An 18,440-nucleotide genomic window follows, 5' to 3' on the forward strand; every position below is an offset into this window, starting at 1 on the left:
TATACCTTTGTATTTAGTGCCATCTACTGACCACCTTGTAACATTGCAGGAAATCATTCAAATCTTTTTAATGTGAGACACGCTCAGCATCTGGAAACCATGAAACAGAGTTTCTAATAAAGGTTACTCTCCTATCCAAGTCACATACTGAAAACATCAAAAACTGTTGCTATTTTGGTGTTTTGTTTGTTTATTTGTTTTCACTTAGTGTGTCATTTTCATGTCGACCAATCATGTCATAGTTTTCAATAATGTACGAACCACTGAGCATGAACTCCAAGAACGCTCTCACTTTAGAAAGGCTCAGGGGAGACTTCTGCTGCTGTCTAATACAGCAAATATGATGATCTCTGTGTAAAGACTCCTGCAAACAGCTGTAAGCAACAGACAAAACTTCGGCTCCTGCTCGTGATTTGTCATGAATGTGTCAACATGACTTTTCAGGCTTAACTTGTAAGAAAGAAATGAGTAAGACTCCTTGAGTACCATCGCCCAGGCTGTCCTGTAATTCACAGAATATGTTTTGGTTTTGGTTTTTTATGTGGGGCCACTGTAAAAAGTACATTAAAATGTTAAAAAAAAAAAATTTAAAAAACCCCTGAAATTTCTAGATAGTGAAAAAACTTTTTTTAACTGTTTTACTTGTGTTTTAATTGTGTTGGCATATTAAGAATAGTCATGGGGGGAGGTCTTTATCAGTAGGAAAAGCTGTAAAGCTTGTAAAAATACAGTCAAATGTCCAAAATTTATGCCCTCTTTCATATTTTTCAAAGCTGTCCAGTGGGCCAGATTGGAGTCTTTGTCAGGCCGGGCCAAGACTGGGCCTTATGTTTCCCATCTCTGCTCTACACTGTAAAAGGATGCATTACAGGGAAACTATTTTTTATCCCTCTTGGATTATGGTGACAGAAATATTGCTTGTAATGTTGCTTTTTTCAGTTGCAGCTCATAAGCCTTTGTTATGACTGCTGGTTATGACTACACTATTCATGATAGTTTTGTCTGGGTCAAGGCTCTTCCTCTGTGGCAGGTTCAGAGGGATGGCATGGCAGCATAGACACTCACTATTTTTACAAGGTTACCTACTGATTCTCTACTTTGTTGCTGCCTTTCAGTGCAGACATTTATCTAACAAGGTCACATGATAAGATTATGTTGCAACTGCTTTCATTACTCACTGCACACGTAACCTGGCATAATATAAGAACGCAAGAGCTTGCCTCTTTGGAGCAATCTGTCTTGTAATTTTATTTCTTTCATTTCCAGGTGTGTCTCATCACCTCCTAAGCTTTTTGATTTGTATCTCCTGGTACAGTCCAATGGTGGTGATCAATCGGAGACCAGTGTGAACAGGGGTGAATGCTCTCATTTGCTCATTTTTTAAAAATCCCAAAAAAATAGAGTGAAGACTTTTACTAAAAGGATTTGGTCAAAATATGCAAACTACAGTAGCACTCCTAGCCTTTTAAGATTATCAGGTAAGCTAGGTTTGTTTGTCAAATTGATCTGAAAGTACACACCTATATGCATCATAATAATGAAATCTGTCAGTGTGTGTTTAAACGGTCTTAATTGGTCAAATGTTCTTTATTAAAGGCCTTTCTAAAAGTGTCCCCTGTGGAGCCACGCGTCAAAGCTGGTGCAACCTGTCTTATGTATGAAGTATCAGCCCAACAAAGCAAATCAAAGTGTGATGCAAAATAAGCACATTGGAGCCTTTTTTACTGAGTCATTGCTCTGTCTGACTTTCAGGTCCTAAATCCCTGTTAACCAATCAAATCAGAGGACAGGACCTTAGTCCCTGAACACTGAGTTCCAAGCCTTAATTGAAACCTGAAGGTTACATAACTGTAAGCATGACTTGTAGTTTATGAGTTGTTGTTTTTCTACTGTTTGATTTTTCCCATGCTCATAATGCTTTTACTGTCCCATATTGCACATCACACACATTATGAGCATTGCATTAACATCTGTCCTCTGTTAACACGCGGTTTAACTGCTGTTCTGTATCTATACAGATCTGTGCGTGAACGTCTCTGAACCCCTGAGGTGCTGTTGTTCCTGTAGCTAATGCGCCTGCTTTTCTGCTCTTCTGGTCTCAAAGCTCCGGGCTTGCCAAGGAGACGAAGACGAGCGGGAGATATGTAGCAGACAGATAACAGTGGACAGATGCCAAGTTAATTGTATTTTCATTGCTGCTTTACTCTGTCTAATGCAGTTTTAAGCACTAATACGTTTGTGACAGGGCCTGTTGGGAAGATCAGAAGAGAACTAGTCTACCTGGCCGGGTTTTTGGGAGAAGGTACCTCTGATTGTTCCCTACAGTTTGGAAAATGTGTGATTGTTCATGCAGTTGAGGCAGAGTTAAGAAGATAAATCACTCCACCAACTGGCTGGTTCAAGTGAATCTGTTAGCCCACCTGCAAACCCTTTCTCTGTGCTGGTATCTGGGATGTAAAACTGGGGATGTACTAGAAGGCAGTGGCCATGGTACCTCTTCCAATAATGGCTAAGATGGCCCTGGAACAGGATAATACATTAGTGTGAATGACAGAAGCACCTTGTGCTGGGAGTTAATGGCAGTTGCATTGACTATCATGGCATGTGTGAAGGAGGCTGGAAGCTAAATGATGAACAGATGCAGAAGCTGCCTTCATGTCAGTCAACCCAAGGGCCTTTTGTAAAAGAAATCTTATTTAGGAGCAGTTTCTGTAACAGCCACAAGGACGGCAGCAGACTCTGACTCAAGAAGATGGGAGGTGTCAGTGAAATTCAGGAAGATAGGGAAGGTCAGGTGACTCAAACCTGTCCGACTTTGTTTGTAGGCTGTGATTCAGAAACAATTTGTAGAGCAGGAAGTACATTCTTTGATTCAGGAAGAGATAAAACTGCAGCTGATTTAGAAACAGTCTTTGTGACGGGGGCCTGGGGCTGGTGTTGAGGCAGAGACTCAGGAACAGGCCGAACAGACTCAACGTGGTGCCATTAAAAGGCAGTGCCAAGTGCAAAATGAGAAAGGCAGACAAGTTAGCCATTCTTAGACTTGTTTAAAAACTTAGGCGGAAATTCACTGTATTGTTTACTGCAAAGTCATCATGTGACACACTGAAAAGCAGTGTACAGCAGCTGTGCAGGACAAAGATTCAACAAGCCTATAATGCGATGTGGCAGAAAAATAACAGAAGAAGAAAGAAAACATATTCTGTCTTAAAATGTCATCTTTGTTGTTTAAAATAAAATTGAAAATACAGAAAAAATGTTAGTAGCACAGATTGTCAGATGTATTGGTGTTTACTAAAGTGCTGTGATTTTTTTTTTTCGAATACAGAGCCATCTGTCATTGATATGGAAAACATGTTCAAACTTTCTGAAGAAGAACAAGAGGAGCATTGTTAACAGACAAGCAATGCTTTTATTTGTTCCTTTGTGAAGGATTCAAGATGAAGTACATGCGGGGAATCTCACCTTTAACAGGGAAAATGAAGCATTTTTGCATTTTGATATTGTTTTAAGGCAAGGCGACTCTGAAGGAACAGTGCAGGTGTTTGTTCTGCTCTTCCAGGGCAAACAGTTGCACACTAATGCACCCCCATACCATCAGAGACACTGATAACAAGCCGGATGGTCCCTCTCCATCCATATTTTTTAAAATGAAATTCACATCACATTTGTCTGACACAGAACACATTTCCACTTTGCCTCACTCCATATTAAATGAGCATTAGGCTGGAGTAGATGGCTCCCTTTCTGGATCATATCTTCCGATGATCTTCTGAGCATTTGTTGATGTTCGCAAACAGAGCGTTCCTGAGCCCATGCAGCGATTTCCATGACAGAATTCCTGTTTTTAATGCAGTACTGTCTGAGGGTCCAAAGATCACAGATACAACACTGATTTTTGACCCTGTCCTGTGCGCACAGAGATTTCTCCAGATTGTTTTCTGAATGCTTTGCTGATATCGTTCACTGTAGATAGTAAGATATACAAAGTCTTTGCAATTTTACATTGAGGAGCATGCAGAATGCTAAACCTCTGCCTGTCTCTATTTCTGAGAGACCATAGCACGTTCTTGTGTTCACTGTACAGTTAATAGGTAAAACAATCGTTTTTGGTTTTTTCTATTATACAAAGCTGATAATATTTAAATATAATCCAAGTCTCTCCAAAAAAATGTATTTAGAGTTTTCAAAGTGAATGTGCAATAGCAGGTTATGGAGGAAAGTAAAGGTGCTTTAATTAAGGAGAGGAGATGTTAACAATCACAAAAGGTGGGAATGAATAAATGAAAAGCTTCACCTAAAGGATTTAAAATGCTCCAGCTGAGGCTGTAAAAGGAGAGAGATGAAGGTTGTGGGTTGGCCACAAATAAGGTGGGGGGGTTACAAGCAGCTGGTGGACAGGAGGTCCATTTCCACTTACACAAAAGACCTGGGGTAGATGAAGAAGATTAGCATCTCTTTGTGCCCATTCTGAAGGCTCCATTTGATAAGATTTACCTCTTTTTCATCCCCTCGGCCATCCTTTTTCTGTTCTGTGTATGGCTGCACAAGTATAAGCTATCACAAGCTCTTTCTTTTGCACACTCCATCAGGATATGCTCCATATTTTTTCATCATTTCTCTGCAGATGTATTGAAAGTTTTATTTGGTGTCATGTGGACTGTTTCCTTTTGAGACTTTTCTTTTTTGCTGGACCCTGTAAGCTTTTCAGACCACCTTAAACTACACTTTCAAGTGAAATAAACGCACTTGTTGCTGCTGCATAGTATGTTGATATTAATAATGTGGCACGTATAGCTATTACGTGCCGTTTCCAGGGTCAGCTCATCCTCGCCACAGTGCTCATGAAAGCTCTTTTTGTACAAGACAAGGAGTAGTTTGTGAATTTTCTCATACTTTAGCTATATTATTCTCAGAGATGTACATTTTCGTAGTAACTTTCTGTGTTTGAATCATTACACATAAGCTAAACCTAATGAGGTTATTTCTATATTTCTTATCAATTTTGATTTTAGTTTAGTTTAGTCTTATAAACAGTTTTTTTTTTAAATGTGGTTTATTTTTATTTTCAGGTTCATTTTGTTTTGTTTTGGTTAAAAATTGTATAATAGCTTTCTTTATTACATACATGTTGTGCATTTCGAAGAAGTACAACTGTACTGAAAAAAGGTTGTTCATATTATTTTCACATTTTTAGACAGAACTTTAGGGATCAAACTCATCCTAAATTGTGGTTATGAGCCACATACAGTCCACTTGAATCTTAAATGGGCCAGACCAGAGAAATTCCCCTATGTCACTGTACAGAAGTTTAAATACTAATTCAATCCCAGAGATAGTCTTGATATAAGACAAGGAAGTGCAATTTCAGCATTTTTTTTCTACACTTAAGATTGAGAAATGCTGATGTAGTAAATTAAAAAAAACATTGTATTTAAAAAAAAAAAATCAATCACTCAAAATAAAGAAAAAGTTCTGGTAGCTCACTGTCCAGACTGTCCTGTAATATTAAAACTGAAAGTTTTAGTTAATTAAAAGGAAATGTCCTTTTTTAACTATTATTATGATTATGATTATTATTATTATTATTATTATTATTATTGACACATTACAGAGTGAAAAAAACACTTTCATTTTTTTTAGCATTTATTTGCTTATCTGTAACTTAATTACGCTGATGTTGTATGAATGGTAGGAGAAGGCTGTATCAGTGGTAAAGGTGTGAAACCTATGAAAATACTGGGCACAGTGCAAAATTTATGCCCTTCACATTTTCCAGAGCAATCCAGTGTGACGTTTGACACCCCTGCTGTAGCCATTTAATACTTGCTAATTACTTGAATATCTCAAAATATCATTTTAAGCTACTTGATACAGGTTAAGCCTGTCGTTCCCCTGTTGGTCTGCATGTTCCGTGGACGTCCTCTGGGGGGCGCTGAGGTTCAGGTAGCGCGAGCAGGCGCTGTTGTGTAACGTAATGCTGTCGAGTCATGGTAGCGGTTGTTTAACTTGTGAACACATTACAAGGACAACCGCTTTGTAAGCATGACTACACACAGCTGGTGGTAGTAATGACAGACACATAGCTGTGAGTTATTGTGCTCTCGGTGTCATTACTAAAGGTCGTTTGAACTACAGTTAGAGACGATAAGCAAGCTAATAACAGCTCGGAGGACTCGCTCGTCTCCCTGGAGTAGCCTCGGTTACTAACAAGTGGACTGTGTACAGTGTTTGGACTTCACAGCTGCCTGCCTGGGAAAGGTAATGTTAAAAACTAACAACAACAGCCGACTATTTTATCTCTAGACCCTCTGAAATGTAGTCTGATAGTTATAAGTTTCCTTTTCTTGTAGCCACATTAGCTTCTTGTGCCACTGAGCTGGTGCGCTAACCTTTCACACTTTGTTTTCTCGTGTGTTTGCGCACTTCTCTGCCTACAATATTTAGCGCAGTAACAGGTATCGCGGTGAGTTTTTTTACTACTATCGCATAAATCAGTGCCTAATGTAAAAGAGCCAAAGCAGTTCCCCTTTCTAGGTATACTATAAAACACCTCGTACAGGCGGGATGTCTTTGTTAGGATTTGCTGCTATGATTTTAAAATGATTTCTCTCTCCTAGCTGCAGCCATGGTGTTTGTGCAGAGCTACTGTGAAGCAAATTCCTCCATCTCCATAACCTGGGTGGATGAAGGCATCGCCCCCTGCTTCTACTTCACACTGGTCCCCACCATCCTGCTCGCCCTCTCCTTCCTCCTTGGCACCATCCACTGCATATGCTACCAAAAGTATGGCACGCAAATGGAGCGCAAGTTCATTCCTCGCTCCTGCCTCTATGGTTTTCAGCAGGTCCTCCACGTCTTTCTGATCATCCAGTTTCTGGGTGGAATGATTTGGAGAGCCACGAATGCAGATGAGCTTCCAGGGTATGTGGTGCTGTACGGCTGCTTTTCCATCCTGGGATGGGCCTGGGCTATGGCTCTACTCAGGGTGGAGAGGCGCAGGGTCCTGGTGTCGGATCAGACAAGAGGACACAGTGCCGTCCTGCTGCTGTTCTGGGCTGTAGCTTTCTGTGCTGAGAACCTGGCTTTTGTCTCCTGGTACAGTCCTCAGTGGTGGTGGGGCCTGGAGAACCAACCACAACAGGTGAACGCTCACATAAGATATTTTTTTAACCATTGTGTTCCAGGAACCTAACAAAGAAGTGAAGACTACTTTCAAAATATGCATGCTGATACTTGCATTTACCTTGCATTATGCAGTTTATCTCCATTCCTACCCATTTAGGGTTAGGTTGATCTTAGATTGTAGGTAGAGTTCATTCCTGTATACAGCATTTTAACTGTTTAAACTTCAGTGTGTGTTTAAACCTTTATGAGCCAAAGTTTAAAGCTAAGTCTGCCTTCAGGGCCACTACTCAGAGCAGTGTAATCTGACTCATGTATCAAGGTTCCGCCCAGTAAACAAAGCAAAACAAATGGGCAGTAAGCACGCTACAACCTTTTTTGCTAAGTCACTGCTTGTCTGACTTTCAGTTCCTAAACCCTGCACTCTTAACCAATCAAATCTGAAGACGGGATCTTGCTCCTCCCACATGGGGAGGAGTTGAGTTGAGTGAAAGTCTTTTGACTACATAACTGCAAGCATGACTTGTAGTTTTTCTCCTTTGCAAAGTTTTTTAATGTAGTTGTTGATTTTTCCTAAACTTAAAGTGCTTTTACTTTTACTTGCTTTGCCAAATGTTATTGTATTGCATCCTTCATCCCATAAAGTCAACATTATGAAAGTGCTATTTTAATAGTAAATGATATTATAATAGTACACTACCTAGATATATGGTAACTGTTCAATAAAACGCTTAACAGTCTTCAGCATATTCACATTACTGTGTTATTAGCATTGTGTTACCATTGTGTTAAACGCTGTTTTGTATCCATGCTGATGTGTGTGTAAACATCTATGAAAACTTCAGGTGCAGTTGTTCCTGTGGATGATGCGCTACATTAGCACTGGGCTGCTCTTCTTCATCGGTCTCAAAGCTCCAGGGTTGCCAAGGAGACCTTACATGCTACTGATAAATGAAGATGAGCGGGACGTAGAAAACGGTAGACAGGTAGTGACAGGGCACTTCCACTGTATATTAAAACACACGAGCAGCTTTGCTTATATACTCTATTAATGCTTTTTTAACGGTTTCATATCTTTCTCTGGGTCAGAGCCTGTTGGGAAGATCAGAGGAGAACCAGTCCACCTGGAAGGGTTTTTGGAAGAAGGTCCGTCTGCTTGTTCCCTACATGTGGCCGCAAGGCAACAAGTTTCTCCAGCTGCTGGTCCTCTTCTGTTTGGGGCTGCTGGGAGTGGAGAGGGCTATTAACGTCTTTGTACCCATTTACTACAAGAATATTGGTGAGTGATGTGCCTTCGTCATCATGCACTATAGACTCAAATGTTCAGTCACTCACACTGATGGCACTGCAGTGACATTGTTGCAGTCAGATTAAAATCTCATAATACTTTTTATTTATTCATTGAATCTTTTCACCACAACTTGAAAGCCTCATTTTGTCTCATTCTCCTTGATGTCTGTGTCCTTTTTTCAGTGAATGAACTGACTGATGGCAGCAGCTGGCACACTGTAGCCGTTACAGTGTGTATTTATGTCCTGCTTAAGTTCATGCAGGGTGGAGGAGCAGGTAGGACTTACTTCACGGATGCCCAGTGAACATTGTAGTACCACAGAGAGCTGCACAATGAGCATCAGCCTCACATGCCACACTAGCATTAAGGCTGCTCCATTATTTTGACCACCAACCTCTCTTCTTCTCAGGTTCCTCTGGATTTGTCAGTAACATGCGCTCTTTCTTCTGGATCCGCGTGCAGCAGTACACCAATCGACTGGTTCAAGTCAATCTGTTTGGCCACCTGCACTCCCTCTCTCTGCGCTGGCATCTGGGCCGCAAAACTGGTGAAGTACTGAGAAGTATTGATCGTGGCACAGCTTCCATTAATAGCTTGCTCAGGTAAGATGGCATCAAACAGGATCACAATAATTATTAACAATTAGTAATAACTCAAATAATGATTCTGTTAGGCAATGTTTTTATCCTTAAATGCTTCTCTAATGTTAGAATCTGAAGAAAAATTAAACTCAGGTATTGGTGTTTTTCCACAGCTACATAGTGTTCAGCATCTTTCCAACCATTGCTGATATTATCATCGCCATCATCTACTTCAGCGCTCTTTTCAATGCCTGGTTTGGCCTTATTGTCTTCATCTGCATGACCCTGTATCTCAGTAAGTTATGCATGTTGAAGCTCAACTAGCTTCACTTTGACCCAGTTTAATAATGAAAAATAAACTTCAAGTGTGGAAAACATTTCTGTACTTCAGCACTGGCTAAGATAGATTTCAGATCCTCTTTGACTGTGTAGTGATTCCTTATTCAAATGTTTGCCAGCCTTGACGATCATCATCACTGAATGGAGAACCAAGTACAGACGAGAAATGAATCAGATGGATAACACTGCCAAGTCCAGGGCTGTGGACTCCTTGTTAAACTTTGAGACGGTAAATTAAATAAGTTTGTGGTTCATAAAGAAGTTTACTTTTCTTTTTATTATTCTTTCATCTTAAAATGCACTTTAAAATACAATTAGTTTTTTCTGGTTCCATAGGTAAAATACTACAATGCAGAGAACTATGAGGTCGGCCGGTTTGAGGGTGCAATCTTAAAATATCAGGTAAGTGCATTTATCAACCGGTTTTGGCACTCCACGGCTTGCCACTCCTTCCCCTGCTGTTTTTTTTTCCTAAGCTGGTCTTTGTTTACTTTAACAGGAGTCAGAATAAACCTGCTCTCCCTACGGTCTTTCTAGTTATTGCTACCTTTGAGATAGCTTTTAGCATTAAGATGCTGAGTGGAAGCAAATTTATGTCAGGTTTGATTTCAAAACAAAGACAAAATGAAATAACTGGATGTTGGAATTCAGTGTTTTTTTTTTTGTGTGATTTTGCTGCTTTGATTTTCCTGGGACAATATTTAGACAACCCATAATATTCTGCTGCTGAGGACTACCTCTAAATTCTTGGACATCGTTGGGTGTTATGTCACTAAATCATGGCTCCAAAATAAGCAAAATCACTTGCTAAGAGACATTTAACCAACTATTATTGGGTTTGCATGTAGATATTTGTTCCTGTATTTCACCAAAACTAAAACTGAGACACTGATCACAGAGGTAGAGAAAAATGTTTAATTTAGTGGTCTCAGGAATGGAGTCATATATTTAATTGTTGCTTCCTTCTCCTGTTGTAGGAATCAGAGTATAAAACCCAGGCATCTCTGGCCTTACTCAATCAAACACAGAACGCCATCATTGGAGCAGGACTGCTGGCTGGTTCCTTGCTCTGTGCATACTTTGTCACAGAGGGAAAGTTTCTGGTATTGACTTTGTAATAATGGTTTGCATTATGCCTTTCCACATTTCCAAAACTATGCAATTATTTTATTATTGTTGTTATTATATTATTATAAGTGTCATAAAAACAACTCTAACCTCAGGTCGGAGATTATGTTCTCTTCGGTACCTATATCATCCAGCTGTACACCCCACTCAACTGGTTTGGGACATACTACAGGTAAAAGAAATATAGAGATTATGTATTGCTTTTACCAAAACTCTGTTTGACTCCTGTTCCTTTTGCCAACTGTTGGTTTCTCTCTTCTTTCCCTGCAGAATGATCCAGACTTCCTTTATTGACATGGAAAACATGTTCCAACTTTTCGAAGAAGATCAAGAGGTATGTTTATAGATGGGTAAATATTTGCAGCGGTGATATCAGTGGGGTGTTTTTATGTGTTTTGAGTATTTTTATGTTTTTTATATGTTGCCTGATGCAGGTGAAGGATGAAGTAAATGCAGGAAGCCTTCTCTTTAAACTGGGGAAAGTGGAGTTTGAAAACGTTTACTTCAGCTACACAAACGGGTTGGTTTATTTTTGCGTTGATTTCTTTTATTAAAACTTCAGTCTCAGTGTGTTCTTGCATGGCTCTTATAAATTTCTTTACTGCTTTACAGCATGGAGATTCTCAGGGATGTGTCCTTCACAGTTCTTCCAGGACAGACAGTTGCACTGGTGAGTCTGAGACGAGATGTTTCCTGCTTTCCAGCATTACATTGAGCAGTTAAGATGTTACTAACATTACGGATTATTAACATACCTTCAGGTTGGGCCGTCGGGATCTGGGAAAAGCACAATCATTCGACTGCTTTTCCGTTTCTATGATGTTCAGGGAGGCTGCATTCGCATTGATGGCCAGGATATATCAAAGGTAAGAGGTTTGGCACCAGAGCTACTGTGTGAGAAATATTTGAAACTTCCAGTCATCCAGTTGACAGCTGTATATGAAATCTACATTATAATGAAGTCATTAATCCAGTAAAACACAAATCAGCCAATTCTCTTATTGCAGAAGTCATAAAGTCTTTGTTATTACTATAATTGCACAGACTAGACTTCTTATTACTTTATCTTCATCATCTTTCCTCAGGTGAAACAGGTATCTCTGCGATCTCATATCGGCGTGGTTCCCCAGGATACCGTGCTGTTCAACGACACCATCCGGGAGAACATTCGCTACGGTCGCACCACTGCTAATGACCAGGAGGTGGAGGAGGCTGCTGTAGCTGCTGATATCCATGACAAAATCATGACCTTCCCTGATGGTAACGTGCACATTAATCCCTCAGTTTATTCAGCATTGTGACTTCAAAGATTTGTTTTCCATACTTTTACTAAAATCGTGGGTGTTTATTTATCTTTTAAATGTATATTTCTGAAGTTAGCCATATTTTTAAAATGTTCTAAAGTGTAGTTAGTGATGATCACTATGTAACTGCAGTCTCTTCTATATTGCAAGAAGTTTTTTCAGCCTCTTCCTGTGTTTCTGTCGGGCAGGTTATGATACCCAGGTGGGGGAAAGAGGACTGAAGCTGAGTGGAGGAGAGAAGCAGAGGGTGGCTATCGCCAGAACTATCCTCAAAGCACCACAAATCATCCTGCTGGATGAGGTATGTGACTGAACTGTCATCTCAAGTGTAAACTCATTGCTGTTAGTTGCAGTTTTCTAATATTATCTCTCTGTAGGCCACATCTGCCCTGGACACACAGACAGAACGCAACATCCAGGCCTCTCTGGCCAAAGTCTGTGCCAATCGTACTACAGTGGTTGTAGCTCACAGGTAAATAAATTCGTGTACTGTCAGGTTTTTTTTAAGTGAATTTATCCATCTTCATTTATTTCACCGATGACTTGTGGGTCCGTTATTGCTCTGTAATAGGTTGTCCACCATCATCGCAGCAGACCAGATCCTGGTTGTCAATGAAGGGCGGATTGCTGAGCGTGGACGGTAAGTGTGCCTGATTGTTTTGAATGAAACTCCTGCCATAACACATACAGTTGTGAAAAATAAAGCGTTCATAGGAATCTGTGAAAAGTTTACAGAGGGTCATCATGAGCATTAATCTCATGATAATTTGGGGCTAGCCATCAACAAGCTTCTGGCATTATTCTGGCTTGATTTTTGCTCACTGTCTTCTTGGCAGAATTGGTCGATATCATTGAAACTGTTTAGTTTTGTTACAACTTTTAAACATAGTCAGGGCTCTAGAGTGCGACCAATTTTTCAATGGTGCAACTAAATAAAATCCTGTCACACCGGTGCGACCAGCTGTTCCAGTAAAAAAAAAAAAAAAAAAAAAGTCCCGGCAACTCTGAAAGTCTCCGTGTTGACAACTGACAGACATCATGCCCCTATCGTGTGTCCCAATCAGAGATAGTCAGGAGCGGGACCTCTATGATTGACCGTGGTCCTGTAGTTGTCCCGTAGTCCTTTGTGTGTACGTTTGAAAGTGCAGGTGGAAGAGGGAGGTGAGTAGCTTGAATAAAGCGATAAATCCTGAATTTTTTAATATAAAGACTTTTATAAGACTTTTAAATATAAATGTATTTTGCCAGAAACGCCAGAATCTCAGGTTAAAGCTCTCAAAACTATTTCAACAACCACCAAACAGCTGAAACAGTAAATTAGAGCAGCTAAACAGATTCCACACAAAGACGTAAACACAGAGCGGACCCGACGCATCAGAATCAGCTTTCTCTTTCTCGGCTTTCTCACCCGACGGCACGTACACGGACACGTCGTTGGGGCTGACCGCCGACAGCTCACTGATTCTGATGCGTCGGCGGGTCTGCGCTTTGTGTTTACGTCTTTTTTGTGCTAGATTCTGAGCTGTGGGTTTTGTCTCTCTCCAACCAAAATTCACTGAATCAGCATGTTTTCAGCATTATTCTTTCGCTTATTGCCCACCAGTCTACCATTGTTTGCAGCGCCTTTTTTTTTTTTTTTTTTTTTAACTTAAATGTCCTCGGCCAAGAAAGCCTAATTTCTGCTGTTCAATACTGAAGAAATGTAAATTTGGCTAATTAAGGTTATCTGCCAGGAAAATCTCCTTCATGTTTTTCTGTGTTTTATTCTCAGTTACTTTGACACAAATGCATCTGCTGTGATGCTCACACCTCTGATGAAGTCTCACATATGATCAGAGTTATAATATTTCTGACTGTCTGAGGCAAAATTGACTCGAATTGAATTGGGACCTTGTGAATCGGGACCTCGGGTCGCAAATGCGACCAAATTTTTCAAGGGTGTGACTAAATAAAATCCTTGGTCGCACCAGTGGGTGCACCTAACTTTTGTGCTGGTGCAACCGTGGCAAAAAGTTAGTCTAGAGCCCTGATAGTCTATAAATTCTATAAATTTTCAGTTGGGCTGAGGTCAGAACTTTGGAAAGGCCATTTCAAAAGCTTAATGTTTGCTTGCTTTATCCATTAAAAAAAACACCGATGTGTGCTTGGGATCATTGTTCTGCTGGAACATCAAATTGTGTCCTGTCTGTTCATTTAACGCAAAGTTGAATTTGGAGGTAGTCCATAAATTTGCTGCTGAGTGGATTAGAGGAAATTCAAATTAAATTCAAACGTGCACCCAATTGTTGTGATTTAAAGTCACTAAAAATTTATGCCGTCCATCATTCTACCCTGGAAAAAGAAAAGTTTTCCATGACCATGTAATTCATGCCCAAGGTACTGAGGTCATGTGGCTGCAAAACAAGCCCAAGTCATCACTGCTATGGTGCTGACAGTTGTTATGAGGTCTTTTGCCAATATTGTTTTTTGCAAAATGTGGTGCTGTGCATTATGGCCAAATATCTCCACTTTGTTTTCATCTGTCGATTGCGATTTTTTTTTTTTTTTTTTTTTTTTTGTAATCACAGTGTCATGAATTTTTAACATGAACTTTTAACATAAACATTTAACATGCTAAGGGATGCCTGTAGAGTCTGAGATGCAGCTCTTTTTTGTGGTTTCTCTAAGCATTGCACGGTCTTACGTTAGAGTGAATATACTGCGACGTCCACTCCTTGCATGAATGGGCAGCTGTTTTGAAGGTTTTCCACTGTAGAATGATGGTTTTCAAGTTGTTTGGAAATATCCCTATAAACACTGCTTGGCAGCAGCAGCTGCTTCTTTAAGATGATTGCTGATGTCCTTCCTCCGTGGCCTTGTGTTAGCACTCACCTGAATGCTACAGACCAGCAAACCAATAAACAATCAAATATCAATCTTTTCTCCATCCTAGACACGAGGAATTGCTACAAAAAGGAGGTTTGTATGCAGACATGTGGTTGAAGCAACAACAGGCTCAGGACTCAGATTCATCATCAGACACTGAAACCAAAGATCGCCAGTCTGAGAAACTGCAGCCACCATCGACCTCCTCAGGACACCACGGGCACTGAATGTATTTGCTTTAAGAAAAATCTTTTTGTATTCTTTGTTATGGTTGTAAAAAGGCAATGTGTGATTTTAAATGTTTTGAACACTCAGCAAGGTGAAAGTGTTATTTATTGCTAGATTTTCTAAAGTGAATGTGCAATGACAGGTCAGGGTAAGGTGCCTAATGAAACTTAAGAGGTATTCACACCTTTTAGACTTTATATCCAATAGTTGTGATTCCAGCCACGGTTTTGATGCCAGGAGTTAACAAAAGATCTAAAACTAAAAAGAATTAGCACAGGAGAAGAGACAGATGATACTATGTGCTCACAAACTAAACATAATGGGGACCTGCTGTGCTTTTTCTCTCATAGATGTACTGTTACATGTGCAGATGCTCATTTAAAGACCGCCAAAGATCCAAAAAGATCAGTTTATGTATAATTATTCCTGTGAGCCAGATGTTCAGGTTGCAGACTGCTCAAATTCACAATTTGAGACTTTTTTTTTTTTCTTGTTGTGACTCTCTATGATGTCGAAGAGAGGGGAAACCCCTAATTATCTCAGTCACACAACTCTCACAGTAAGCACTGAAACCCCACCCACCTGCTCCACCTGCTCCACCTGCTGGGCAGCCAGTCAGAGGAAAGTTAGACTAAAGAGTTGGACTATTGGAGCTATTAGAGTCTTAGAATACAAATATGGAGGTGCAAGAAAAGCATAATGGGTCCCCTTTGAATAAAATGTGGTGGGTTTCCCATCTTTCCTCCACCTCTCTACCAAGTTTCATGAAAAACCAGCTTATTAGTTTTTATTGTTAATGAGAAAGAAGCTATGGGGATTGTATATTTCTGCTTCTGCTGTGGAGCAATAATATGACCTGACACACATGAAAAGTGAAATCAGTCTTGACACTGTATCTTGGTGTGCTCAGACTGTTAATTCTGAATCCTGCTGAGTACTATATGCTTAAGAATAGAATGGTGTTAATGTCATCAGGGATTTTGTTTTGTTATTTAAAGTTTTGTTAGCTGAATTTTGAGCTGTATGTATTTGTACATTCTTGGAGCAGGAGAGAGGAGCTGGTAGTGCATAAATATATATCTCCATGTTTATGCTAGTAAAATAATGGGCATTCATCATAATTTTCTGTGTGACACTGACAAAAATATTTATTTTTTTCATTTTCTTTGATAATAGCATTGTTGTGTCAGGGTTTGTTTGTTGTTTTTGATCATTCAGTTATCTTTAGACATACTGATTCATGCCTGAAGTTGTACAGTCCAGCCTTCCATTGGCAGAAAGACCACAGACATTTCTCACGGCAGATGTTTCCACTCGGTATGTGGATGTAATGGGGCCAAGTTATCGATCTGCGCTTGTGCTCAGTTAGCAAGTCAAAATATCTGCATGAAAAAGAATGTCTAGAAATTAAACGTCCATAGATCTAAGTACAGCCATACAATTTTAAATAAGTTATTTGCTGTCTTATATCTACCTCACGAAAGGTATTGTTCATAGTTACAGGTTTTGGAAATACTGTTTTATCATGTAATCATGAGCAATAAATGGCATTATTTCCATCCTTTTTCTGTCTTTACATTAAAACAACATCCTGTCCAGTTTAGACTTTGAAGAAATGTTAATGTGACGGTATCTCACATCACTGATGCATTTAACAAACTATTATTTTACTTAGTCCATGGATGCAAAACTGCATCATAATGAGTTTACAATCTGAATTGTTATATCTATGGTAAGTCGTGTAATACCACGTGAATTTATTGGTAATAGGGATGGTCTGGTGTTAATTAATTCTGTGCATGTTTCACTTGTGGGATATTAAAGTCCCGAAACCTGAAGCCATCCAGCAGTAAAACTTTAGACCTGTTGTGTAGTAGCAGCAAACTGTGTCTGTAGATTGGACTGAAATACTGTTTGTTTCGAGAAGATTTGCTGAGACAGGAGATGATCATTTCACAACTCGGACCTGGATACACTGAATTTATTTATAATAGTAAGACACCATACTGGAAACTGTGTCTGTGGTGGACATTGGTGAGTTTAGACCCTTTTCAGAGGTGCTCAAGCATCCCTAAATTTCATCTTAGCACCCCTAAAAATAACTTTACTAATAGCCCGAACAATAACGTATTTTTGTATTATTTTTCATTTTCCTCTAATGTTACATATTCAGGGAAACTATCTATTGGAGATGATGTTGTGCCAACAACTCTTTTATATGTAATTTCTTTGCTTATATTTGTAAAATGAATTATTATTATTATTATTAAGGGTTATATATAAAATAAAGAAATGACCTGCTTTGCAAGTATCTCCATGACTAAAGTTTGCACTTACATTATAATCAATCCAGTCTTTTATGGCTACTTAAAATACCTTGATAAACCTGTGATGTTGCATATGTTGCTATTTCAGCTGCCTTTGTGGCCAGATCTCTCTTCAAAAAGACATAAATAATAATAAAAATGAATTTAAAAAGGTAAGAAAAAAAGTGAAAAGGACTGCTTATGTCAACCGCCAGCAGTAGAAGCCTGATACTCAGCTTGAATAATGCAATTGATATGGGTGGATAGGTGATATAGATAACTGAACCCTGCTTCAGTGTTACACCGACCTGTTGGATGACAGCACAAAGACTGAGAGAAGAGCCAGGCGAGAAAGAGAGACATCGGTGTGAAGATAGCAAAAAGAGAGAGGAAAAAGAAACCTGCAAGTGTGGATGTGTGGCCAATGTCAAGCCGTTTGTTATAATACCAAGGTAGTTTCTGTTTTGCAAGCATTCACTGATGATGAGTTCACATAAGTAAGCAGTGTTACACTCATATCAAGTGTGGATTCTCCCCAGCCTGCTTTTATAGTAACCTATGTCACAAATACTTATTTGCCTTATTAACTGATAGTGTAAATGAAAAATAATGACATGCATTTCATAGATGCTTTGTGTGCTTTTATAGCAGCACTCTTGAACTGGAATGCCTCTGTGTCTCTGTCGAGTCTTTACATTAAAATAAAGGTTTGTATGCATAAGCTTTAATGTAAAAAGGCAGCTTTCTTAGCCGTTTGTTCAGGTGTTTGGAGTGGCAGTGTGATTTCTTTTTCCGAGTGTCTGCACTGAATAATGCTGCCTCAGTTGCTTGATGTTGTGTTTAAGACTGACTGTGTCCTTGTTTCTGCTCGTATGTCCTTGGCTGCAAATTGTTCTTTAACTAACAGTATTGAGCCTTTGTCTCAGGTTTGATACCTCAAGGGTCCACCTTAAAACAGGTGCACTAATTGAAAGTAATGTATTAACTATTCTTGCTTTTTAATGTATGAATTGCAGTGCACTGCAATGGCAAAGCTGTGAAGCTAAATTTGCTCCAGGCAGTGGAGAAGAAGAAACTACTGATCCTTATTAAGATGAAAATGATACTGGACCTGATTTAAAAGCTAGCGGTCCGTGTACAATTTCTAATACATTGTTTTTAAGACAAACTAATTTGATTTAAAAGGGGTTTTTTTCTTTTGTTTTATTTGGTGTGTCTGTGTGTGTTCACACTCCGTGCCAGCTGGTAGCGTTACTCCACGGTTTCGCCAGGA

The 18,440-nt window shown here is 39.5% G+C and overlaps 1 protein-coding gene across 3 annotated transcripts; it reads left to right on the forward strand.

The window, feature by feature from the left end:
• Window positions 1-5,927: 5,927 nt before the first annotated feature.
• Window positions 5,928-17,166, forward strand: LOC120737617 (ATP-binding cassette sub-family B member 6, mitochondrial-like). 3 transcript variants are annotated; one of them, XR_005696782.1, is made up of 21 exons: window positions 5,932-6,261; window positions 6,621-7,144; window positions 7,971-8,111; window positions 8,215-8,404; window positions 8,599-8,691; window positions 8,826-9,018; window positions 9,171-9,292; window positions 9,456-9,565; window positions 9,673-9,738; window positions 10,314-10,439; window positions 10,560-10,636; window positions 10,735-10,798; window positions 10,899-10,984; window positions 11,077-11,134; window positions 11,226-11,330; window positions 11,550-11,724; window positions 11,957-12,069; window positions 12,146-12,240; window positions 12,340-12,408; window positions 14,701-15,589; window positions 15,622-17,166. XR_005696782.1 is itself a non-coding variant. In XM_040038428.1 (20 exons), the coding sequence occupies exons 2-20, from the start codon at window positions 6,629-6,631 to the stop codon at window positions 14,858-14,860; spliced, it is 2,559 nt and encodes an 852-aa protein (XP_039894362.1). In that variant the 5' UTR covers window positions 5,932-6,261; window positions 6,621-6,628; the 3' UTR covers window positions 14,861-17,166. The 3 variants fall into 3 exon arrangements, 2 of the variants coding, with proteins under 2 accessions (XP_039894363.1, XP_039894362.1); XM_040038428.1 differs by having other exon boundaries at window positions 14,701-17,166; XM_040038429.1 differs by lacking the exons at window positions 12,146-12,240; window positions 12,340-12,408; window positions 14,701-15,589; window positions 15,622-17,166 and having other exon boundaries at window positions 5,928-6,261; window positions 11,953-12,064.
• Window positions 17,167-18,440: the final 1,274 nt, after the last annotated feature.

The sequence above is a fragment of the Simochromis diagramma genome, unplaced genomic scaffold (genome assembly GCF_900408965.1).
Source record: "Simochromis diagramma unplaced genomic scaffold, fSimDia1.1 OVJJ01000413.1, whole genome shotgun sequence".
Taxonomy (NCBI): Eukaryota; Metazoa; Chordata; class Actinopteri; order Cichliformes; family Cichlidae; genus Simochromis; species Simochromis diagramma.

Excerpts from the sequence above, each read along its gene's own strand:
- LOC120737617 (XM_040038428.1), top strand. The coding sequence starts at position 6,629 with ATGGTGTTTGTGCAGAGCTACTGTGAAGCAAATTCCTCCATCTCCATA. Across the intron at positions 8,112-8,214 it reads ACGTAGAAAACGGTAGACAG|AGCCTGTTGGGAAGATCAGA; the intron begins GTAGTGACAGGG and ends TCTCTGGGTCAG. Across the intron at positions 9,293-9,455 it reads CTGCATGACCCTGTATCTCA|CCTTGACGATCATCATCACT; the intron begins GTAAGTTATGCA and ends AATGTTTGCCAG.